Source organism: Amphiura filiformis, chromosome 7 (genome assembly GCF_039555335.1).
Source record: "Amphiura filiformis chromosome 7, Afil_fr2py, whole genome shotgun sequence".
Taxonomy (NCBI): Eukaryota; Metazoa; Echinodermata; class Ophiuroidea; order Amphilepidida; family Amphiuridae; genus Amphiura; species Amphiura filiformis.
Genome location: NC_092634.1, coordinates 64,419,087 through 64,446,560, shown reverse-complemented (window position 1 = coordinate 64,446,560; position 27,474 = coordinate 64,419,087). Strand labels below are relative to the sequence as shown.

The 27,474-nt window shown below is 36.2% G+C and overlaps 1 protein-coding gene across 1 annotated transcript; it reads right to left on the bottom strand.

Annotated features, from left to right (window-relative positions):
• On the bottom strand, positions 1 to 26,875 carry LOC140157468 (uncharacterized). Its single transcript, XM_072180671.1, has 13 exons — positions 26,584 to 26,875; positions 25,047 to 25,168; positions 22,140 to 22,252; positions 21,202 to 21,327; positions 19,778 to 19,962; positions 18,125 to 18,237; positions 17,297 to 17,574; positions 16,484 to 16,645; positions 9,704 to 9,839; positions 7,447 to 7,701; positions 6,469 to 6,672; positions 5,012 to 5,087; positions 1 to 2,933 (listed from the first exon to the last, which is right to left on the bottom strand). The coding sequence occupies exons 2-10, from the start codon at positions 25,155 to 25,157 to the stop codon at positions 7,576 to 7,578; spliced, it is 1,350 nt and encodes a 449-aa protein (XP_072036772.1). The 5' UTR covers positions 25,158 to 25,168; positions 26,584 to 26,875; the 3' UTR covers positions 1 to 2,933; positions 5,012 to 5,087; positions 6,469 to 6,672; positions 7,447 to 7,575.
• Between the last annotated feature and the right edge of the window lie 599 nt (positions 26,876 to 27,474).

The window sequence follows — 27,474 nt, the reverse complement described above, 5'->3', positions numbered from 1 at the left end:
TTTCTTGCTCTTTCGAGCTTTTATTTACTTTATATTGAAAACAACACATTACACACAGGATAACGCAAAAACAAAATAATGTATAGCTACACACCGGCCGGGCACACCGGCACTAGAGGATAACAAAAATAGTTGCAACTCATCCAGGGCCAAATATACATGAAGACATGCATTTTTATACCTCTTCCCACCACTTCCAAACTTCCCGTCTACAAGCTGTTAAGGTAGCGCCGAGGTGGTCACGTGCATATTTATAGATGAGTTTACCTATGATGTCACATGTTTACAAAGAACGCCTCTGTTGTTTCAAGCCAAGCAAAATAATACAGGAATGTCTATAGCAGTCCACGTGAATCTTTTCAAAACCCTTTGTTATTTTGTGCGATACTGTGACTAGCTTGATGCATTTGTAAACAAGTTTGATAACATTTTTAGTATTATTTGCTTTCAAGCCCAATATAATTTAAAAAATCAATTTCTTCCATGTAAACTGAAGTGGTTTTTTGTTTGTTTTTTTTTGTTTTGTTTTGTTTTTTGCCTGGCAGTTTTATCTCAGACCAACAGAGGGCGTATCAAATGTAAACACATGTCAACTCATCTATAAATACGTATTTATAAATATAGTCATAGCCTACCGGTAAATAGTAATCAGACTTCATTACACGAGAAATCAGAAAAGTTTCGTATTTGCCAATGAAATCAAAACTCTGTCTACAACAAAACTGAACGAGAAGAAAACACATAAAAATTGGCTCCCTTGATAAGTAATCAGTAACGCTATCCAATGAAAAATGGCGTACTTTATGGCGCAAGTAAGTACGGCTTGTGTCATTGGGCATTGTGATTGACCAGTTATTATAGCGTCGATTGGACTATGAACTAAGCAATATTTGGTCATAGGTTATTCGGAGAGGTTTGCTTAAATTATTGATTATCTTTCTTGTCCAAATGTTACCAGAGAGATAAAAAAAAACACCAGACCTAAAGTCCGCAATAAAGCAAGACACAAGACATACAACCTAGAGACAACACTAGTTAGGCGAAACGTCCAAACAAATCCCTTTTGCGTAAGGGAAATCCCTTTGTCAAATCCCTTGGGCGTAACAGACATCTAAGGGATTTTAGATGACGATCTTGCTGCACGACTTGATACGAATATAACACATAGAAAAAAACGTGAAAGGATTCTGTTAAGGGAGCCACGGGATTCGCATAATAAAAACATCAACATTGAAATAACATTATTACTCAAATATAATAGTAAAATAACACACGTATACTTAATAATATGAATTCATCAACGAGGTATTAAAAAGGTTGATATGAAAAGTGCAATAATACATGTCGTCAGTTGAGTGGGCAATTCCGGTTGAAATCCATAACGCCCCTGTGGAAGACATGCCCGTAATCTCGTACAAAGGGGGTGTAGATTTCAAATGGAGTCATCCATTCAGGTAACCCCATTCGAACTTTACACTCCACTCCCTGTGTTTGATTTGATTTGATTTAGCATGTTAAAATGGATACACATTACACATTACAAACATTATATTGCACAGGTAAAATACTTATTATAAACATACAATGTTTACATACATAATCCATAACACCATGCCAAGGATAGCCCTTTAAGCTTACAAAACTTATTTCCAAAGGGGTCCTTATATTACAGAAAAAAAGATATTAAAAGTTAAGACTGGTAAACAACACCAAAATAGAAAAACAAAAAACAAAGCATTGAAACAAAAACAAAAAACTAGACATTCATTTGATTTAAAAGGTTTTTTAAACTTGTATTTCAGTGAAACGGATTTAATATCTTCCGGCAAACTATTCCAGTTTTTGATAGCATTAAAATAAAAAGAACCAGAACTAAAAGACTTGATCCTGAGTCCCTTCCCCTTGTGCTATATTGATGCACACTTGATAGTCTAGTAAAATTCTCATTCATGTAGTCAGGACAAGTATTGTAAAAAAATATTTAAAACATGATTTAAAAGGAGCTGCTCAGCTCTATTATTTATATTTAAAATGAAAAGATTTTGAAAGTCAGAATGACTGATGTGATACCGAGAATCCTTATTCAGGATGAAACGAATGATTTTGTTTTGAGCACATTGAAGTCTTTGCGCGTGATATTTGGAAATGCCTGCACATGCATACCATGAAGAGATTGAATAATCAAAAGGTAAAGAACAAGAGCTGAGCTGATCGGGTTTTTTTTTTTTGATGCTATGATTAACAAAATTTGCTTGCCTTATAAAGGAGTTTTAGGCGAGAATTTACTTTCTTAATTATTTTAAAAACAATCTGTTCACCTATGTGTAGATTAAGGTCATGTCTTCCATTGAGACCTGAATGTATATAGAATAGCCGAATACGGCAATTTGGAGATTGCGATTCCTTATATTACGTCGGCGCTAACTTTTAAAAGAGCATCGGTTAAATAAAATAGTCACAGAAAGCTTACACTGATTTTGAATGTATTCAACGTTAGCGTTGAAGTTAGCGCTGCCTGTTGTAACAAAGCACATACGACCTATTTGCATTCAACTGCAGTATTTTATAAACGTTATATTTTGGACATCGTAAGTGATCGATATTTTTGGCCTTTCATGCGATGATCTTCAAACCAAACAGTGTTTATTGGGATATATCAAAACTATTGTTAGTCTGTAAGTGCAGCTAAATTCGAACATTAAAAAATTCTACATTTTGATACGCTAAACAATTCGTTCAAATTGTCACTGCTTAAATACTCTGTAAAATATATATCCCAATTATGGGTATAGGTGGGAACACATCGGTCACATAAAGGTATCATTAAACAGAATGTCTTTAAATGTCATCTTAACCAAAACATATCCGATGATGGCAAGCGAGATTGCAGCACGGGGACAAGGATGAGGTCCAACAACCAGTACAAACACTATCTGTGAAGGAAAACAACAATAAAGCAAGAATTTAGTTCAAGAATGTCCCATTTCTAGTAGCTGCCAAGTATCATGTTTTTACATAATGTACAAGAATAAGTGCAGAAAATTGTCAAATATGTAAACACAGCAAACACAAAACGTTTTCGACATCATTCGCAAAAGGTTGTCAGAAAACGTTTAAATGTCGGGTTATATAAATGGTATAAAAACGTTTTAATAACATTCCAAAACATTCTTGAAAACTTCATACAAAACATTCTAAACAGAATGTTATTTTTGAGTTGAAAAAATATTTTGCGAAAAATGTTTGCCCAAAATATTTGCAATAACGTTTTAAAAACGTTTTCACGACCTTTATATAACCCGACATTTAAATGGTATTAGAAGGTTTAGAAAAAACATTTTAAGAATATTTCTGTGTTTGCTGGGTTCAAATATTTTAACATAATATTATTTAAGTATTGACAAAATATTTGGCACAAATGTTTGCAAAAATAGTTTACAATAACATTTTTTGAAAACATTTAAAAATATTGTTGTAGTGTGTTTTCATACAAAACGTTTTAAAACGTTATCATGACCTTTATATAACCCGACATTTTAATGTTATTAAAACGTTTTTACTTAAACCAAAAGCCAAAATATAACTTATTTAAAACGTTTTTAAAACGTTTTTGTGTTTGCTGGGAAGGGCAGCTATTGCCGTTATGATATGTTGTGTATAAAATATATATAAAACCACCCGTAACCTTAAAATAATACATGTCTAGTAAGTTTGGAACCTAACAATGGAAGTTACACAAGTACATTACAAAAACTATTTTACTTTAATACTATAAATTGAACTTCAGAACCTAGCCAATGCATCCTCTACGCATGGTTCCTAATGCTAAACGGGCTATTCAATATAAATTTACTTTACGAGAATTTACTTTCTTAATTATTTTAAAACAATCTGTTCACCTATGTGTAAGATTAAGGTCATGTCTTCCATTGAGACCTGAATGTATATAGAATAGCCGAATACGGCAACTTGGAGATTGCGATTACGTCGGCGCTAACTTTTAAAGGAGCACCGGTTAAATAAAATAGTCACAGAAAGCTTACACTGATTTTGAATGTATTCAACGTTAGCGTTAAGTTAGCGCTGCCTGTTGTAACAAAGCACATACGACCTATTTGCATTCAACTGCAGTATTTTATAAACGTTATATTTTGGACATCGTTAGTGATCGATATTTTTGGCCTTTCATGCGATGATCGTCAAACCAAACAGTGTTTATTGGGATATATCAAAACTATTGTTAGTCTGTAAGTGCAGCTAAATTCGAACATTAAAAAATTCTACATTTTGATACGCTAAAAATTCGTTCAAATTGTCACTGCTTAAATACTCTGTAAAATATATATCCCAATTATGGGTATAGGTGGGAACACATCGGTCACATAAAGGTATCATTAAACAGAATGTCTTTAAATGTCATCTTAACCAAAACATATCCGATGATGGCAAGCGAGATTGCAGCACGGGGACAAGGATGAGGTCCAACAACCAGTACAATCAGCGATGACGTCATTGGGTTAATGATTTTCCAACTCGGCTGATTGGTTGATTGCGTCACTGTCAGTGATCTGTGCATGCACGGTACGGAATGATTTTTCGTATGGGTAAAATACACTGTGCCGCAGTGCAACTTCCCTGAGAGATGAAAAGGTGGTCTATACTTGCCACAGATTTAATAAAAACCGCATTCCTTATTAGGTTTTTTAACTTGGGAAGGGCTTTGAGACGAACTATTAAGATTTAAAATTAAGATGATTTAATGATGCGTCTGTTGTCATTTATAGATATTGACTCCGTGGAAAGGCTTGAAAATGAGGGAGTTTCGTAAAATTCTTTAGTTTGAAAAACTGAGCGGTCAATTGTCAACATTCAAAAAGCACGTGATAGCTGATATGTTCCCCAACAGCATCAGTTATTTAGTTACGTTTGGTTTATGCGTTAAAGTACCCAAAAAAACCAGTTCCCTACAGTTTTTTCAGGGACACCCTGTAGCCCAATGTCGAATACTTACCACGATGATACGCGGGTTTAAAGTGCGCCTAGATAACCGGGTTTATTGCCAGGGTTGATGCCTGGAGGCAAGCCACCTTCATACAAATATGAAAAAGAACATGAAGAATATGATCATTTAACATAAGAAACAGTTATAGATGTCATTAAGGAATAGTCTTAAAGCTTACTGTTTCATATTATTTTGTCCAACTCAAATAATGACAACATTTATCTGACTACCGCCAATACCTAACACTGAAAAACTACACACACCCCCTCACCCCTCCACACTCACACCCACATCAACTTAACTGAATAAGCTATAAGCACTTCCCTGGGCCAGATGGGCCCTGACCCCGCCCCCCCCCCCCCAATTTTTCATTGTTTAATATTGAAATAATTATTGAAACAAATCATATCCAGGTTGTCGGAACAGGGAGTGGGAGGTTCGCACAAACTTGTTAATGTACCGACGAAAATATTTTTCCAACGGAAGTTGTGAATTGTTGACCCCAAGTTTTTTCCCCAGTACGGATGTCACCGATAGGTCAAACTATAATTTTTCTGAAGCGTTATGACCAGAGCAATTAACTTAACTAAAATAATAAGCGAAGTGTGTCTGTGTGTCTGTGGGGGTGTCTGGGTGTCTGTCTGGCTATGCGTTTCGCCGCGCTTCAACGCATCGATCTGATATTTCGGATATCGGGTATCGGGAAAAGCATGTCCTTCGGCTGTTTTGAAGGTCATCGGAAGTCAAAGGTCAAAATTTCAAACTTTGTCCGATCGGGTCTAATCTTGGTGGGTGGAATCCTTGATATGAGGGGAATATATGAGCGAAATAACAATTGAAGTCAACCGAGGTCAAAGGTCATTACGGAGTGTTCAAATTTCAAACTATGACCGATTCCTCCCACTAAGCTTGGTGGGAGGAATCCTTCGTATGAGGAGAACACGTAAAAATATAATCAAGGTCATCCAAGGTCAAAGGTCATCCAGGGGCTAAATTCTAAACTTTGCCCGATTAAGGTTTAACTTGGTGAAAGTAATTTTCCATATCACTGGAGCATGAACAAGATTAAGCCGAGGTCACTCGAGGTCAATGGTCATATGGGGTCAAACGTTAGAGCATGCCCAATTGGCTTAAAAGTGGTAAAAATAATCCTCAATATGACGGGAACATGTCAAAAATCAAAAGGGTCATCAGGGTCAAACAGCATTGCCATCAGTTACTCTCACAGCTACGGGTGAACTAGTACTTCTAATGAATAGGAATCACGTGGTTTTTGACAAAATCTGATCAACTTATCAATTTTGTAATTTGAACCCTTTTCTGTGAAATTTGATTTTTTTTAAATTTTTAAACATAGCTTATCGCTTTCTACGCAATTATTCTGATCTGCAGATTGTCAAATAGAAGTTGATTTCCGATGGTGAACGACCGCCCATTCTTCCAACTAAATTATACATATGACTTACTCGACTGTTTACGGCATTCTTTACGACAACACAGTTTATACGATGTCGGAAGTACGCCGCCAGTAACAGTTACAGTATCTGGCAGATGAATGAAGCATTCCGTTCCTTGGTCGACAGAGGACGGCACATTGATTTCCATCGTGTCCTCTTCACATTTATAAGGTGGGTTTGGTTCTTCTTCCGTAGGAAAAACTTGATTTTGATCTTTGAAATAAATAAAGTAGGCGTCACAAAAATTTCAGATCGATTGAGGGGGAACTTACCACACGCGAAGTAGCACTATAAACATAATATGATAATTTATTATTAAGAATGAACTCCAGTATGATAATATTATTTGTTCTTTGGTACCACCGGCAGAGCAAAAAAAATATCATTTTGATTCCCGCATATTGGTGAAAAGCAGATTACTATACCAGTATATTTCGGTTATATTTATAAATGCGCTTCTATAAATACGCGCGTGACTCTTGGCACGACATACCAAGACCAGCAAGCGTGACCAAATCCTCATGCATTGACCACTATACAGAAAAGGATAGGAACTCTGCAGATAAATATCATCAAATTTATGTATTAATTGAATAGCAAAATTATAACACATGGGGGGAGGTCCGAATTTGTAATATGTTATCAAAAACAACATTTTGAAAGTATTTGAAGACGGGAAAAATTCAACGCCTTTGCATTCAAATGTATAGGAAGACCTCCCGCTATGTAGAAGGTCACTTCGGGACTTACTACCTACAAGCTGTTATGGCAGCGCAGAGGTGGTCACGTGCGTATATTTAAAAGCGCATTTATAAATATAACCGAAGTACACTGTATACAGTCCATACATAACACGCGGTGTGTCTAAGCGCGGGTAGCGAACGACGGCTTAGTTCAGGGACCAAGTTTAGAATTAGAATTAAGATATTGAAATATTGACATCTGCATGACCCTTTTCAATATGGATTAATTATTTTCTTAATTCACCTTCCACATCCACTTGCCAAATAGCAGCTTCAGAGCCACATCCACCACTAACAGCAATGGCCACACTCTCATCTAACTCAAGTCGGACCGCGGTATTGAGTGATTCCAGAGTAAAATCAGGTTGGAAGGTCAATTTCGATCCACTGAAAAATATACACTAGCATCACTGGCAGCAACTTCATAAATAACTGTGTTTGTTACAACCTCGACGATTCGGATAAATGCAGACGATTGCTTTTTGTTTGGTTGCTGAATCTGTAAAAAAAAACACATTGTATTACTCATCAGCAAATGAAGTGTTAGGGCAATAATTATGAGGACCGTTCTAAACGGCGTGCTAAAATTGCTTCCTCCCTCAGCCTGCCAAATATTGCCCTCCCCCCGTCCTTGTACATGCAAACAAATTTGGTTCCCAATTTGCTAGCGGGAGCGCGGTGGCCTAGCGGAACGGGCACTGACTCATAATCGTAAGGTTGTGGGTTCGATCCCCGGCGATGCCATCGTGTTGTGCCCTTGAGTAAGGCACTTTATCTCGATTACTCCTCTTCACCCAGGTGTTTAAATGGGTACCGGCATTCTTAAATGCTGGGAAGGTAACAGACTCGCTGTAGAGGAGGTGTAGCGATCCCCCTATAGCAACATTACATGGAGGAGTCTGGCCCAATCGCCAATGAAAGAGAGATGGGCACTCCGATCACTGTTTATATACAGGATCGTCTCCTTTACCTTTACCTTTTTTGCTAGCTAATGGTCTAGATAGCATATATGATGCGAGTGTAGCAAGAAGAAACTTTTTCATATTTTGTGACCAGCTCCAACAAAACCCAGAACAAGTCGCCAGTCATGTTTTTGAGTTATTTAGGCCTTTAAAGATGACATTCCCATAACAAAAATAAATTTTGGCTGTGGGACTATAAAGTGGACTTTCAAATCATTGAAAGCACTTATTAAAAAAATATTTATTTAATCAATAAGTTACAGTTGAACTATGATAATCCCTATTCAATCCTGTGTAAGGCAAGAAACTAATTTGCTCATTACTCAGAATAACAATTTGGCAAAAATATCAATAATTTACAAAATTATCCAATATCGTAAAAAGTATCGATGCTATGATAAATTTGGTGTTATTTTAAAGCTTATTATTTAGTGCTTTAATTTTCATTGAAATCATGAAATGCCCAAAATGCGACTTGTTCCTGGTTTTGTCAGAACGGATCACATTTGGACGTTTCTGCACTGTACCTTTAGAGCATGTTAAAAGGTACCCCGTAAATATGTGCCAAAAATCACTTGCGGTCCCCTTTCGACCTGCCAAAAAGTGCGCCCCCCCCCTCTGGCTTGCCAAAACGTTCTTGTCCCCTCCCCCAATCTTAAGCTCCCCTAGGCTCATTATTATTGCACAGCCCCTTATTTCACATCGGTTTATCTTTTATCTTGAACTGCTATTAAATAAATCACAACAGGAATATAAAAGAATGTGTTATCGATTTATAAGAGATTGATCAATGAAGCACAGAATCGGTCGTTCCAAGTTATAAGTTTTAGGATTGATTTTGGTTTTGGTCATGTGGTTTCCTATCCTGCCTAAGCTCTTGATTGACGTCATTAACGATATCTGTGTCTGTACCCCTTGTTAAAAACTTGTAGAAAGCAAATAACACAAGTTAAATAAGAAAAGAAAAGAGAAAGAAAGAAAGAAAGAAAGAAAGAAAGAAAGAAAGAAAGAAAGAAAGAAAGAAAGAAAGAAAGAAAGAAAGAAAGAAAGAAAGAAAGAAAGAAAGAAAGAAAGAAAGAAAGAAAGAAAGAAAGAAAGAAAAAAAAGAAAGAAAGAGAAAAAAGAAAGAAAAATGAAAGAAAACAAGTTACCTGATCACTAAATCTGATCGTCCAGACATCATCCTTTACAATTACTGTGCCCGGTGAAAGAAGGAAAGAAAGAAAGAAAGAAAAATAGAAAGAAAGAAAGAAAGAAAGAAAGAAAAGAAAGAAAGAAAGAAAGAAAGAAAGAAAGAAAGAAAGAAAGAAAGAAAGAAAGAAAAGAAAGAAAGAAAGAAAGAAAGAAAGAAAGAAAGAAAGAAAGAAAGAAAGAAAGAAAGAAAGAAAGAAAGAAAGAAAAAGAAAGAAAGAAAGAAAGAAAGAAAGAAAGAAAGAAAGAAAGAAAGAAAGAAAGAAAGAAAGAAAGAAAGAAAGAAAGAAAGAAAGAAAGAAAGAAAGAAAGAAAGAAAGAAAGAGAAAAAGAAAGAAAACAAGTTACCTGATCACTAAATCTGATCGTCCAGACATCATCCTTTACAATTACTGTGCCCGGTGCAGGAGTACTCGTCTCTGGCAATGGATGTAACGGATCATCATCGACGTAAATAAACGTGCAGGATTGACCACTTGTATAACTAGACAGTGCAAAATAATTATCCCTCAGTTAAGGGATGGGGTATGAGCGTTTGGACAGTATTTTTGTGGGACATGAGAGCACATCAGACATACCGAATTGCATTCTGAGTACGAGGAATGTCCTTCTGATATCAAATAATTTTGATTTTTTTTTTAATTCGCAATGTTATACAGGGTGTCCCAAAGAAAGAGGCCCCTCATTGCGCCCTCTTTTTCTTCTATTTTAGAAACGTTGATCAAATATATGTTTGTATGTAAAGAAGCCTTTAACCGTTAGCTTTAATAAACCGAAACAATTATTGCAATCGGCTCATAACTTTTGAAGATATGCCCTTTTAAAAAAATGTATCCGTTTTCACTCTGTCCACGGAGGAGGTTTGGTTACTTCAAAGATTGAAAAGTGCATATACCATGCATGAATATAAAACATTCCTTGATGATAACTTTATAAAATAACAACTTTATTTTAGGGATTGGGCTTTATACCGATGGGCTTATGGGTCATGGATTTTGTTAAGTTAATTTTGTGTCATTAATTTGGGCGAAATTGATGTGGGATGGGATTTCTTTTGCTATACTTGCATTACTTATGTTTTTCTCGGTTTTTTATGCCTTTTTGTTTTATTATGTTTCTTACTTTATTGTTTCTTGCTTTCTTTTTATTGACAACATAAGTCCTTTCCCCTTTTTGGGACAAAAGGTAGTTTAGTTTGTCTTTGGTTCTTTTGAAGTGAGTTTACTGTGCTGCTCTGCCCATCTACCTGGTTGCCTCATTGACGAATACAGGTTTCAGCCCTAGTCCTCATTGCATCAATTGTGTTGCGTACCAACCTTGTGCACCGGATACTTGCGAATATAGCAGTAATACGTTTGCAAATATCTTGGATTTTGCCACAAATGAAGATGAAGGTGTGACTGTGAGGTCTTGTGATCTTGCAGGACATTCCTCAGCATGACCCATCCCAACCACTATGTTTGCTATCCGTAGACAGAGTGAAAAACGGGTACTTGTCTTTAAAAGGGCATATCTTCAAAAGTTGTGAGCTGATTGAAATAATTGTTTTGGTTTATTAAAGCTAACAATTAAAGGTTTCTTTACATACCAAAATATATTTGATCAACTTTTCAGAAATAGGCGAAAAAGAGGCCGCAATGATGGGCCTCTTTTTTTTGGGACACCCTGTACACATTTTATGGCAAATGATTAAAAATTGATATTTTTGATATTCAACAGTTCTCGAACTTTATAAATCTGATGACATATACTTAAAGTGTATGTAGCTGGGATGAAAAGCCGACGATCAATTGAAAATTTTGACCTTTCGTATTGAAGAGATGGATTTTTTTCCCCAAAACACCAAAAAAAATTAGGTCTTGTGGGGAAAATGTATATCTTCAATATGAAAGGTCAAAATGATCAATTGATCGTCGGCATTTCCTCCCATAGTGGGGTTACTTATGGTTATGGCTTGTTATTTGTGGGAGGTAATGGAACATTGTGAGATTTTGGTCTTAAATGATAGATAAGGGTTCTAGGAACTCAAATCAAATTGTTACCATTTTTTTTCTCCCAGCCCCTTGGCGGCCATCTAGAATTTCAAAATGGACGCCATTTTCGACATATTTTGGACTATAACTTGGCTTCTGAGCTCCACATCAAGCTGAAAGTGGTGGCAATACCCATGTTTATGATGTCAAGGATTACAATAAAGGCATATGCAGTGTTATACGTCATTTCGTTTGGTGGCCATCTTGAATTTCAAAATGGCCGCCATTTTCTAAATATTTTGGACTATAACTTGGCTTCTGAGCTCCACATCAAGCTGAAAGTGGTGGCAATACCCATGTTTATGATGTCAAGGATTACAATAAAGGCATATGCAGTGTTATACGTCATTTCGATTGGTGGCCATCTTGAATTTCAAAATGGCCGCCATTTTCTAAATATTTTGGACAATATCTTGGCTTCTGAGCTCCACATCAAGCTGAAAGTGGTGGCAATACCCATGTTTATGATGCCTAGGATTACAATAGAGGCACATGCAGTGTTATACGTCATTTCATTTGGCGGCCATCTTGAATTTCAAAATGGCCGCCATTTTCTAAATATTTTGGACTATTTCTTGGCTTCTGAGCTCCACATCAAGCTGAAAGTGGTGGCAATACCCATGTTTATGATGCCTAGGATTACAAGAAAGGCATATGTAGCGTTATACGTCATTTCGCGTGGCGGCCATCTTGAATTTTTAAAATGGCTGCCATCATCAACATATTTTTGGCTATATCTAAATTTGTGAGCCACACAGCAAGCTTAAAATGGTGGCAATATCCATGTTTATGATGCAAAAGATTGCAAATAAAGCATGCACAAAGGTACAGGGCATTATATGTTTGGCAGCTCCCTCAGATTTCAAAATGGCCGCCACTAACAACATATTTCAGACTACAATATTTATCTTAAAGAAAATTACATTTGGGATGGCCATAATTGCAGGTTCTACATAATTATTTCTAATATTGCAAGATTGAGACATGAATTCTAAGTAAACCATTAAGAGCTGAAACTTACTAGCTTGACTATAACACTCCATTATAGTTACTCTCTCCATCTTAATGCTTGTTTCTGCTCAGTCAGTGTGTTGCAACAGTCCTCGCTAGGATTACACTTACACAGTTCAGTGCATTCTGTTATTATTACTTTTGCAGGTTTTTGCACAGTTACATCTAACAAGTTCTGCGACTGATTCCGGTGCACACTCTACAGATGTTAACACCAGAATTGATTTAGATCCATCTTTGCACCATCCAAGTGTACAAGGATCATAAATAAGTAGGTGCAGAACATCATCCTGTGTCCATATGCTGGCTTGAAGATGCATGAGCAGGTTACATCTTTGGTACTGAGCAACATGCACATGAATTCCTCGCAGCCACACAACGTCAGGTGATGGTACGTTTCCTTTGCCGAGATCTTTCAGGGCATTTACAATGTTGTCTGGTGCTTGTAATAATTTTGAGAGGGCAGATTTCTTCCCCACTCCACTTATTCCTCAGGTGGTATCACTACCAGTCAGTACATGGAAACCAGGTAGGGCCATTATAGCTCTTGAGACTCCAAGTTAATTATAAATAGGTTTGTTTCAAAGTTATAGCTCTCCTGTTTTCTGATGTTCCTGTGATTATGTTAGTGTCAAGCCCTACTTCAGAGAGAGAGTCTTTTCAATAGAAAATATGCATCTTGTGTGAAGAAATCGACCTCAATATCTGACCTCACAAGATCAAGACCATGGAAGATCATCAAGGTGTCTACCTCCTCCTGTGCGCTATGGCCAGTGCGGCAGTTCAGGTCTGATGTGTTTGTTAAGATATCTCTTAATTCTGTTGACATTAACTACATATTCTGTCTCAGAACTTATTTATCTTTGAGTGTCAGCTTCTTGTTGTAGATATTAAAGATGACACGTCTTTCTGTAAAATTCTTGAGCAGTAACTTAATACTGGTAACAAATAGTCTTGCAATATCAAGTGTTTGTTAAAGGGACTTCACAATTTATGTTGAGGTAATTCTAGGGATTTTTCAAATGAATTGTCATCATTGTGTACATTTGCTGAAGCTGCAGATTCATCAGTTTGCTCCTCCTCTGAAAGACTTTCCAACGCATAGATGAGCTGACTCTTGTTTTGCATTGTAAGGCGGTGTCCAGTAGTGTTCATCAAAGTAGAGTTTATGGAATTGAGCTCATACTGAAACCTAAAATTGACTGTTGTGTTTGATCTTTGACAACCTGGTTAGTCATGACGTTATAGAGATTTCCCTAAAAATGTAACTTGGCCCAATAATGCTTTTCAATGCATGGATTTCTCTTTCCTGCTATTGTATCTTTGCCTGGGAAAGGAGATTGTGCTGACCTGCGGAGCTGGACGAAAGTCTAAGGATAGCCTAACTCTCTTTCGGGCTGATAAGGTCATTTTCAACTACACAAAACCTGTAGTTACTGTCACCAGAAGAGATATCTCAGCAAACACATCAGACCTGAAGTACAGTACTGGCCATAGCACACAGGAGGCAGACATGATGATCCTCCATGGTCTTGAACTTGCGAAGTCTGGTATCGAGGTTGACTTCTTCACCCAAGATACAAACTGGGGGTTCTGCTATTGAGAAGACTCCCTGAAGTAGGGCTTGACAAGCTTTGACACTCACATAATCACAGGAACGTCAGACAACAAGAGGGCTTTAGCTATCTATAATGAACTTGCATGGAGCATCAAGAGCTATGGCTCTACCTGGTCTCCATGCACTAACTGGTAGTGATACCACCGAACGAATAAGTGGAGTGGAGAAGACATCTCTCCTTTCAAAATTATAGCAGTAGACAATGTTGTAATTTGTAAATGTCCTGAAAGATCTCGGCAAAGGAAACATACCATCACCTGAAGTTATAAGTAGATGTGAGGAATTCATATGTGCATGTTGCTCAGTACCAAGGATGTAGCAGCCACTACTGCTGCTTCGCTGCAGTGGAAAAGATTCAAAAACTTAAACCTATGCAGGGTATTGACAAGCTTCCTCCAATGCCCAATGCTATTTTACAGTATTATTACCTTTCTCATCTTCAAGCCAGCATATAGACACAGGATGATGTTTTGCACCCAGTTATTTATGATCCTTGTACACTCGAATGGTGTAAAGATGGATCTAAATTTGCACCGGAATCAGTCGCAGATGTAACAGTGCAAAAACTATGTGTTCTACAATGTGCAGTACCTGCAAGAGTATTAACCTAGAATGTACTGAACTGTGTAAGTGCAATGCTAGCGAGGACTTTTGCAACACACCGACAGAGCCAGAAACAAGTGAGAAGAATTAAGATGGAGAGAGTATATATAATGATGTGTTCCAGTCAAGCTAGTAAGTTTCAGTTCTTAATGGTTTACTTAAAATTCATGTCTCAGTCTTGCAATATTAGAAACAATTATGTAGAACCTACAATTATGCAGTACCTTACTTAATGTCAAGAAGTACAAGCCAAAATATTTTAATAATGGTGGCCATTTTGAATTCTAAGGTGGCCATCAAAAATGATACTTTCTTGGAACTTTGTTTTGTAATCCTTGGCATTATAAACACGTGTACTACTATTGCTACCAGTTTAAGTAACTCTGCAATTAAGATAAACATTGTAGTCCGAAATATGTGGTTAATATGTTGTTAGTGTCGGCCATTTTGAAATCTTAGAGAGCTGCCAAACTAAATGCCCTGTAGCTTTGTGTATAATGCTTTATTTGCAATCTTTTGCATCAAAAATATGGATATTGCCACCATTTTAAGCTTGCTGTGTGGCTCACAACTTCAGATATAGCCAAAAATATGTTGATGATGGCAGCCATTTTGAAATTCAAGATGGCCGCCAAACGAAATGACGTATAACACTGCATATGCCTTTATTGTAATCCTTGACATCATAAACATGGGTATTGCCACCATTTTCAGCTTGATATGGAGCTCAGAAGCCAAGTTATAGTCCAAAATATGTAGAAAATGGCGGCCATTTTGAAATTCAAGATGGCCGCCAAGGGGCTGGGAGAAAAAATGGTAACAATTTGATTTGAGTTCCTAGAACCCTTATCTATCATTTAAGAACAAAATCTCAAAATGTTCCATTACCTCCCACAAATAACATAGGGTACTACACTACCAGCTACATACATTTTAAGTACATATCATTAGATTTAAATATCAAATTTTAATAATTTATCATACAATTTGTATTATATCGCGAATTTCAGAAAATGAAAATTATTTGATATCAGAAGGATATACTTCGTATTCAGAATGCAATTCGATATGTCTGATTTGCTCTCATGTCCCACACAAAATACTGTCGAAACGCTCATTCCAGACCCCTTAACATATCACCATCAATAGAAATATTTGTTACAAAATGATTTTAGCATATACTAAGGAATAGCAGATGTCTATCAAACAAATGACATGTTCTAGATGTATTGTTGTTGAAATGGCTTACGCGAAATGCGCAATTTTGGTCAATTATTTTTGGCCCAGAATTTTGTTTACTGATGCATACCCAAAGCAAAGGCCATCCAAACCTTGATATGAAAATATGCTATAATCTGAGCCTGATTTTAAATCGCAGAAAATGGCTACAAATTACTGTACTTTTAAAAGTAAAAAGCAGCTTTTCTAGGCATTGTTGAGATGGTGCTTTTGGGAAAAAAAGTCTCCTATTACTAGGAACTAACTTTTGAGACAGTTTATATTTTTGAAGGTGCACAATTAACCACAAGGCACGCTGTTTTACCACCGCGTTCATAAATTTCAATTTCAATATACCGATTTGGAACGCTTAATTTCAATATATTAATTAGAAAAATATGAACTTTCATCTGATACCAAAATCTGCATTTTGATGAAATCAATGACATCATGGTCGTGATCATCGCATACTGACGAGTCACAGAATACTAGAAAATGGTCGTTTTGTATTGTTTTGAATAATGAGGGCAACGTTTTGTTTTTACGGTACAAAGCTGCAAATCGCGCAAGGCACCCTGCGGATATATAATGGGACACAATACGATAATCGGCGATTCATCATTATACGCATTATATTAGACGTACCTTCCATAGTCAAGAGCACTGTAACATACTGGGTGTTCGCCGATATCAGCTACTGTTGGAGTCCATGTTAATGTCACTGTCTTCCGGTTGGGGTCAGTTGGGTCATCCGTCATTCCAGATTCGGTCATACCACTTGGTGTTTGTGTTGTTATTGTTTTGATTCTGTGCATATGGGAGAAGCAAATGATACAGAATAGCGTCAATTGTGCACGGTTGTTTGATAGCATGTAAAACTGAGTCATAGTGTCAATTGTGTGGCATCAGTAGACGGAATCAAATATTTTACATAAAAAATAAAAATACAATAATGCTGCACTATTTTATTTATTGTATTTGGGTAATCGTTGGTTGCATTGTGTATTGATATAAAATTGGATCGATTGATCTCATATTTACTGGTCAAGTTTTAAAATATTGGACAAGATGTAGTCGAGTTCAATATTTTGCGCCTCATAGCGACATCAATACATAGTGGGCGTAAAACATCAAAATTATTATGTTTTGGACCCCATATTTTAACTTGTATTCATCAAAACATTTTAGAGTATTTAGCTCTACCAAAAAATAAGTTTCTGATAATAGAATATTGCGATTTGTAAACCTGCAGAGAAATAATGCAACCACAATCTTTAATTATTTCTAATCCAGTGTCTTTAGTTCTTTAGGTATTGTTCAAAAATGGTAAAAAACTACGTTTGCCCATCACCGATTTGCAAGGGTTGTAAAATGTCACTGTGATTGGAATTTGCCGGCAAATTTCCTTTGCAAACATGTATTATGGATTTTAAACAATCGTGTCAGTGTTATACATACGGTTTAGTTGCATCTCCTGGCTCAGCTACGATGACCAACTCAAGAGTATTCCCAGGTCGGACTGTCTTACACAAAGGCGGATCAATAATATCAGGTTTGGCACAAGTATCACTCTCTTCATCGACGTCCAATAGAAACAGTAAAGATACTTTACTTAAAGCTTGGCTTGTCTTCTTATTGAACGGTTTCAAAAAATCTTCAATTATGACGTTTACTGCATGTTTTCCAGGTGTTACATCCGGGTGCGAAGTGTCAAAATGGAGGATGCAGCCTTTGGCCTAAATTAGGGACATTTGAAAAAAAAAAGACAATGGGATGTGTATTAACATTGCCCATTGGGAAAGGGGGTTGAAGTGATTATCTATTAATTTTTCAAACAAAACATTAAATAATTTTTAACTCTAGACCTGGACAATAAAAACAGCTATCGTGCTGACTGGTCCGGTCTATTTTTTACGTGTTAAAGAAAGTAGATAACGTATAGGACTTAATATGATACTTCGTGATACTTCTAGCGAGACAATTCTCATAATAAGACATACTGATATATCAATCCGCGATGTTATAAGGCCCATCGATTACGAGCTAATCAAACTTTTACAAAGTACTTGTTATTATTGTCATTTCATTCTGTTCTAGATATTTCGAGGTTTTTTTAGCTATTATACACTGTTGGGCAACAAGATTATGATGCGATTGTGACGTCATACGTGGTGTTATATGTATGTTTATTTGGTATCTCCTGATATCTTCTTGGCAACGGTTACCAGAAATGTTCAGTAAGGTTGCAAGAGTTGAAAGCGCCATCAACGGCGTTTGAATACTCACATTTATTGTCAGGCCCGCAGTAGCAGCCCCACATGCCCCTGGGAACTCGGTCGAGCATTCTCCTGCTCCTTGAGCATAGCGACATCGCACTGCGTCATTATCGGGATCCGATGCTAAACAGGAACAATTCGAACGTGTTTTTGGTTTTGGGTGTGTTTTTGTTTGTTTTGGGTTTTGGTTTTGGGGTTTTTTTTTCTACTCAATGGTAACTTTTTTTGTGTGTTATTTTGATATCATTAATATGGGTATGGTTTTGTTTGTATGTTTTCAGAACAGGTTAATTTTATAAGACGTAAGTCAAATATTAATTTATATCATCTCTGGTATACCCAAAAATGGCCGTGATATATCTAGTCCATCAAAATCAATACAGTAATGCAATGAGAAATATTATGTGAATATTATACTTGGAGGAAAATGAGTTATCAAAATTAAATCAAAAACTAAATGACGCTGCATTCTCGTTCAAAACCGATTCAAAACATATTCAAAACTATTTGCTTTTCCTAATAAAGACACAGCATCTTCCATGTTATTTACTATGCGGTGTTTTACTTCATTACCAGTTAATGAAAATAATCTTACACCGAAGAGCGATTTTATATTAAATGTTTTTACAGAAAAAAATAGGAATTTTGGAACAACAATTTTATAATAAAAACAATGATGACCTCAATTATTTAGATTTTACAAAATTGATTACTTATTGTTTAATTAATATACAAATCTTACAGCAAGTTAAAGCAAAAACTCACAGCAGATTTACGTGATTTATATATATTATTATATATTAAACAAATATCCAAAACAAGATTCATGATCAAAAAACAAAATAAAGTGTCCAGCCAAGAAAATTACACAAGGTTGCGGAATTCAACAAACATGCATAAGGACTGATTTGTCGTGTTTCCTAATCTGGTAATTTGGCCGAACTGATACTGATTTAAAACATCTTTCTTCGAACAGTTTCTGCTTTTTATCGTCGGCCGCATCACATACTGAGGAATCGAATTTGAAAATGTAGCAATTTTCATTTACTTTATAATCTCGATTAAAACATTATTGTCCATTAAAACCTGGTTAAAAGTAATGCAAATATACCATATGTTCAATGTAATTCACTTATCACTATCAGATCATAACTTAATCTGCAAAAGACCAATATTAAATAAAATACGTCGTTCAAATACGTCACTATGTGAAACATTTGCGCAAATACGTCAGTATGTGAAAGCACAAAACAGCAATTTTACCGCGCAAAGACAAAGTCGCGCAAATACGTTGCGCAAATACGTCACTATGTGAAACGGCAAATTCTTCAAATGACTTCTTCAGATACGACATACTGGGCTTGTGCAGTATAGATGATCGGCAAATACATATTTATACACACATTTGAATGTTTTGCAAATACGACATAATTAAATTAATTAATATCTTACTAATTAAGCCACTTTGAGGCATGGTTTTTGGTTAATATATAGAGTAGAACATAACAAATTAATATACCAATTTTCTCAAAATGTTAAAAATGTCGAATACATCAGTATGTGATACGGCCGACGTTATGTATCCACTTGCAGATGTTGCATTTTAAATAATATGTTACATTTACAACACTTGATAATCCATTGTACCCATTGTACATCTCACCTGGTATACGCAGCTCGTATTGGCAGCCTCTGTAAAACTTTTCTGTTGGGAGCGAAGCAGAGACTGGTGATCGGTTAATCCTCCCATCAGGCCGCGGAGTAACATCTATACGAGTTAACATTTTCCATCCTTTTGCACCACCGGTTAAAGGACTTTCCAGCGGGATCCAACAACAATTGTCATACCTGTAATTTTATAACAGAGCATTTTAGACTTAGGCCTCAATGTTAGATAATTCGAGCTCGATTTCTACAGGTTCTGTCAAATTCTTATACAGTGTCAGGGGCTAATACCCTAATAAACTATATTAGGAGTCAGTTGTCAAGTTGCCACTGACCTGCTTGAACGGAACATTTTCAGGACAACGTGCGCCCGAATGGCGCGAAAATGTTGGATTAATTAAGGTGAAACGAGGATTCAATTGGGCAATTTTAGCCAATTTTATTCGATTGAAATCAATTTTCTGTAGTGAAATAACATCACTGCCGAGTGCTTATTATATTGCTGATTATATTCTTACAAAACATAATGTGGGTCGTCTTGTCAATTTAAGCTGATACCAGGGTTGTTTTGCGAGCGGTCCGGAATTTCCAAAATGTAAAAACATCTTTACCCCCAATTTGTCCCGAATCATGCAAAAAGTGGAATGTTCGGAAATAGCACAAAATAAGGATACACAAGATGTACATCAAGATAAAAAAAATTCAAAGTTTATAACTACCGGAATAGGAGACATACGTTGAGTTTCATGCCATATAGGCAATCTTCAGAAGACCGGATGAAGAAATTTAGGCTGAACCACCATCCCTTAGGAATGGGAGAATATACAATCCATGGTGTCAACAGCCAAATTATTCCAGAGTCTGACTGTCTTGAAGAGTCATATAAATTTATTTCTTGACTCCATCGATTACCGTATTCGTCCGAGTATAGTCCCACGTTCGAGTATAATCCCACCCCCCATTTTTCGAAAAATTTCAGAAATTGTAAAAAAAAAAACTAAAAAAAAAAAAAAAAATTCAAAATCAATGCATTTTGAAATAATTAATAGAGTATGACATTAATACAAATTATAAATTTTTATATTAAAAATACAAAATATATATATTTGTTTGTTTTTTTAGGTCAACCATGAATGATCCTAGCATCTAGGTCTAGGTCCAGGGACACTCCAAATAAACTTTAAAAAAAAAAAAATCGAGTATAATCGCACCCCCCAATTGTGAAAAATTTTCACATAAAAAACGGGTGGGACTATACTCGGACCAATACTCTAAATGTAGAGTCAATTGACTCCACGGGTAGAGTCAATTTACTCTCTTGTGCCAGTCAGGTGACTATTTTTGAGAGTCAGTGCAAGTTTACTCCACTTCGTCTATCGTCTTTTTGTCAAAATCAGAACGATATGATACCCTTACACTTACTTGATTTCAAACTCATCTGCAGGAATGTTATAACGCATTGTGTATTGTCCATAGGCTGAATCTTCGTCAAGATCAAGATCATTGCAAATCCACATCATTGTTCTCACCCTTTCATCCTCTTGGCACCTAGATGAAAGTACATTTCAAGGGTAAAAAGATGTAATTTGTTCGAGACACATTTTGTTCACTTTGTGATTTGAGGACAGACCAAGAAACACAATCCCGGGACACGGAGGTATGTAAGTTTTCAAAGACCGCATTCATCAGGGCTGTGTCATCGGCATTACGAATCTTGTCGATTTGCTTCTCCCCCACTTCGATTCTAGAGTCTACATTTTGTACTAATTATAAATTCCAGCAAGATATTGAAAAGGAATGGAGATAGAATGCAACCATGTATCACACCAAATGGAACTTCAAACCAGGCAGTGTCTTTTACATTTATGGGCTGTGAGCCCAGAAGCAGGGTAAAATTGGGGAGAGGGGATGCAAATAGTTTTTGGCAGGCCGAGGGAGGGGGCAAAGAATTTTTGACAGACAGTTACGTTGCACCTTTTAAATAAAACGCTGTAAAAGGCTTAGGAAAACACAGAAACGTTCAAATTTGCCAAATTCCCTGCTCACTACGCTCGCATCATATATCCAGACCATTTAAAGTTTGAAAATTGGGAACACAAAAATTGGGCATGTGTTAAGGGGAGGCAAAGATTTTTTGGCAGGCGGGGGGGCTATTTTTGGGAGGCCGAAGGGAGGATTTTTGGCGAGCCATTTGAAAACTGTACCCGGGGCTCTTCCATTGCAGAGCTCCTCCATGGCCGAGCATAAAATTTACTTTCATCTCATTACACTCGTTTCCAGTCGCACTCTGATGGCAGGCTAGAGTTAAATTGGCTTAATATGGACCGATATTTATATTTTAATGCATACTGGATACTTACAGTGGACATTCTATATCGGCATTAGCTTCTAGCTCAGAACCCACCTCTGTACACTCATCACCTTCTTTGGAGTCAATTGTTGCCGTGAAAGACACTTGGTATTTGAGTTCAATCTGAAACGTAATTACAACGAATTTTATTATAATACTCATAATAATCAAATAATTTGTTTTAGTTCTTTGTTGATTCTCTAATAAAAAATAGAATCACAAAACATTTTTATCATTATCATTTATAGTACAGGGTGAGTCAAAAAAAGTGCAATAGAGAAAAGAATCCATTTTTATTAAAGAACCGAGTTGAATCTTTTAGGTTTTAATATAATATAATAATATATCCATTAGTGATCTTGTGTGAAAATATCAAGGAATTAGCATTTACCGTTTTGTTTTTATGACACATTTTATAGCGATACCCAATTTTAATGTTTGTCCAAGAGACGCCTAAAATTTGAATGTCAGCACACTCTGTGTAAGGTAGATTTGGAACAACTGCAAGTTTCTTAACCTCATTGGCATTGAAATAAAATAGAGCTCCCAAAGTGTTATTGCCCTTGGTCTTGTTCAAGGAGAAGAAACATTATTTGTTGTTTTTTTCATTTTCCCTTTATTTGAAAGATGTTTATTCTCTATCAAAACCATATAAATTTGTAGGCGGGTTTTTCAAATGTCGAAATGAAATGCGCGCAAATTGGAGTGGAGTGAATTACAAAACATCCAGTAAGTTGGACATATTGGGATTAAAAAAACTGGAGTTGGAGTCGAGTGAGGTATGAAGGACATAAAGTAATGGTAGAAAGTTTATTTGAACAGAAAAAAGAAATAAAATTAACGCAAAATCAACCTTATTTAAGTTAAAGTCAGTTTCAGAGCTGGTGCATTTATCGTGCATTGTGTGCTCCCATTCAAATTACACGGTACCTCGTGGACAACTAATGAAATTTGGTATCGCAGCAAAAGGAGTTCATAAATATTAAACGGTAGAAGCGAGTCACTTCATTTTTCACAGATGGTGACTATTGAGTGTGGCATTTATAGACACTTTCAATAATGGGAAAGTTCAACTTGGTTCTTACATAAATATCGATTCGTTGCTCTATTGCACCTTTTTTGACTCACCCTGTATTAATTATTATTGTTTTTCGCCACATTGCTTTACCATTTGCAGATGACATGTAACCGCTGTCCTATGAGAGAGGGGAAGGACATAAGAAACTTACTCTATGGGAGACATTGCACAGTTTTCCAGTTCAGTGGTTTAGAGAAAGTAGTCAAATGGTCATTCCCACTCAGCTACACTCAGCACAGTGTTGGTCACTATGCAGCCTCTCCGCCCAAGGTCAGAACTACTCGAGCGTGAGCTGCTATAGACGAATCCAATTTTACGCATTCCTGCACCTCAATGGCAGCCTTAGCTGGGTCCCCCCCTTAGGTCTATCTCACCTAAAATGTGAAACGATGTGGCCTTGGCAGGGATATTAAACTGCATTCCATCACCCGTGTTACACGTTGACAAAATAATGATGAAAGTTTACAACACAATACATTTCAAAATCGATTTTAAGCGGATATAATCCACCCAATTGGGCAGTAACAACACCAGTTTGGTGCAGACGGGGCCCAGTAATGACCGATTGAATTTATTTTGACCATCACTTGGCTCGTTGCATTCGTATTTTAAACATTCTTATGCAATTGACAGCATAAACTTACTGCTAAATGCAGATTTTTTTAATTTAAACCAAAAACCTTTAGCTTTATGACATTATCTCAAAGTGAAAATCATGCTTATACTCTGGACAAGAAGGCATACCAACATAGTATTATTTTGCATTGAAAAACGACGGTGTAGACTTGTCAAAAGATTTGCTTCTTCCATAGAAAGAGTGGGTCCCCTTAATCAGTAAAGTACCAGAAAATTAAAATATAGACGAGAATAGTATTGATCACGAGGAAAAGAAGTGTGTTCAGTTAAGCCCATCATAGCTCCATGATTTTTGTATATTGCTGTTGCAAAATCATTCTAACATGTCTAAAGGGTTATGATCTTTGAACTTGGTAGTTGGTACATAGACATTGTATTTCAAATTAATTCAAATTAAATTTTAATTAATTCAAATTAGCCGAATATTTGGCGAAGGCATGCTAATGACGACATGTAGAGACATTACGTGGGGTATGTTTATACTAATTGGTAGAGGAGACCCATAGCTCTGCAATTATGGTATCACACACAACATTATAATATTACGTTTAATAAAAAGAAATATAGCGAGGTTGCAAGAACCACCATCGCCTTCATAGTTCGTTTTACAAACATTCTCTTATTATGCCCAGGGTTGGTTAAGATGTAAGTATATATTTATTTAAAGAAACAAAATGGAATGTCATAAATTAATGCTGGTTCATACTTTCTGCCGCTGAGCGGCGTGACACTTCATCATGCTGCTTGCACTTGTTGTCTGCAAGCGGAGCGGCACACCGCTGTACGGCAGGCGGCATGACTCCTAAAGCTACCAAGCACCGCTCCAAAATCGATTTTGTTCACATACGTCAGAGCGGCACCGTTCTGAGTTGACATGAATTCAACTCCCAGCGTTACTGCCGCCGCGGCAAAGCGGTGGAGTGATCGATATATCGGCTTACCGCTGGTCACCGCTTGCGTTTCTGGTGCGGCTGCGCAGTGAAGTAAAAGCATCTTCAGAGCGGCAAAGCGGCAAAGGGCAGAAAAGTATGAAACCAGCATAAGGAATATAGAAAATTAAGATTTGTAGACAACAGTTTCAATTAAAATATTTGTCATTTTAAGACATTTTTCGGTACACATGGGAAAATTATTTTTATGACTCCTAATGAGTAATTCACTAATGTAACCCATAGTCACGTCAGAAGTAATGATTTACCGTACCTGATTATTGCCCACTGGTTTCCAGCTCATTGATCCGCCACGGAAATGTTTCCCAAAGGCCCCGTATGTTGCTAGCAACAGCATCGCAATACGTAGCCAAATAAAAGTCATTTTGTGGTAGCCTGATTATTGTGAAAACAAAAACAAATATATTTTTTGATTAACGAAGGAAAGAAAGAAAGAAAGAACGAATGAATATATAGCGATGCTCATGTACATTTTAATGTACGTAAAGTGCAGACAACTTTTTCTTTATAATTTCATTATTAGACGACCCGATCTTTTGTTGGTCGAAGTAACCAAAAATCTATTTTCATTGTCCAAATCAATATATGTGACGTGTCATGTCAAAAGGAGACACTTTTTGGCAGGATCGTAAATGGAGAAATAGCCAAAAATCTGCCGGTGGGTGATTTTTCACAATTTGTGTTTGTTGCGAATTTGTGATGTTATTAATGTTAAAAATATTGTCTGATAGTTTCAGACCGGAATATAACCGGCATCTTGTATTTTTTGAGACATTTTTCAAGTTAATTCCTACTCTCAACATTGTCAATAATATTTTTAAAGGCCGATATCTCAATTTCCAATTTTATAATACCATAACTTACGAACTCAATATCTTCGCTTAGGAATGTCCGATTTCATTGGGGAAAACGGCGTTGTAGAGCAAAATATCTCTATATTTAAGATATGTAAAAATCTCAAAAATCATAACATGCCCAAAAGTGTCTCCTTTTGACATGACACGTCACATATTATTGAAAAATAACATTTAAGTGTTTTGCAAAAGTTTATTGCACAAAAATCATATACTTTGAAAACGTGGTTGATTTATTGTTGTGAATGAGTTATGTACGTTAGGTGTTGTTATTTCAGCCCTCTTTACAACATAACATAACCATAGGACCTACAAAAAGGTATATCTGTGATATTTGAATTCTTCTACACGCTCGCTATGAAATGATCAATGTAATTTTTGCCAAAGATCACTACCATTCGTAAGATTTTGTGAACTACCAAATCGAAACAGTTTAAAATAGTTGCTAACTTTAAATGAAATATATGTAACGTGTCATGTCAAAAAGAGACACATTTTGAGGTTTTTACATTATCTTAAATATAGAGATATTTTGCTCCACAACGCCGTTTTCCCCAATGAAATCGGACATTCCTAAGCCCCGGTCCTAAGCGAAGATATTGAGTTCGTAATTTATGGTATTATAAAATTGGAAATTGAGATATTTATTAAAAATGTTATTGACAATGTTGAGAGTATGAATTACCTTGAAAAATGTCTCAAAAAAATAAGAGATGGCAGTTATATTTTGGTCTGAAACTATCAGACAATATTTTAAACAAACTTCGCAACAAACTCAAATTGTGAAAAAATCACCCCGGACAGAATTTTGGCTATTTCTCCATTTACGATCCTGCCCAAAAGTGTCTGCTTTTGACATCACACGTCACATATTATGAATTTCTTGGTTAAGTCATTAAGATTATGATTATAATTATATATAAAATATTAGCTTACCTGTTTTCCCGCCTGTTTTCTTCAACGTCTAAAATATTCCAGGAGTTGTCACAGAAGAACTATAACGGCTTCCGGTAGCAACAAAATACCACGTACTAACAGACGATACGTAGTCTCAGTTCCTTTATATCACAAAGTTGACATCCTTGAAAGCATTCTATCAATATTATATTACATTATCACTTCCAGTACCTTAATTAAGACATTATCATATTACGTGAAAAGGTGTTGTCAAATTTAATGAGCGTTATTACGACGCCAATTTAAGGATGGCCGAAGAGTATAACGTTATCCCGGGAACGCTAGTACTTACAAATGAAAATGGTCCTTAATTCTGAATATTGGCAAAGAAGATGCAAGAAATCACTCGTTATGTTTCAATTACTATTAACACATATTAAAAACGGGGATGTGGGACACCGCGGGGATGCTACTCCTAAATCAGAGTGGGTAATATATAGCTATTATATCATATTACGTGAAAAGGTGTTGTCAAATTTAATGAGCGTTATTACGACGCCAATTTAAGGATGGCCGAAGAGTATAACGTTATCCCGGGAACGCTAGTACTTACAAATGAAAATGATCCTTAATTCTGAATATTGGCAAAGAAGATGCAAGAAATCACTCTGTCGTTATGTTTCAATTACTATTAACCCATATTGAGTTAGTGTCATACATATAGTAAAAACGGGGATGTATAACACCGCGGGGATGCTACTCCTAAATCAGAGTGGGTAATATATAGCTATTTTGATCAGTAACATCCAAAATCACATTTCTTTTAATATGTAAAAACTTATTAAGGCATTCACTTTTATATGGAAAAATAAATCTTTGGAAGTTCTTTACTTTTCAGAAATGATTTCGTTTATTGATATGATAGACATT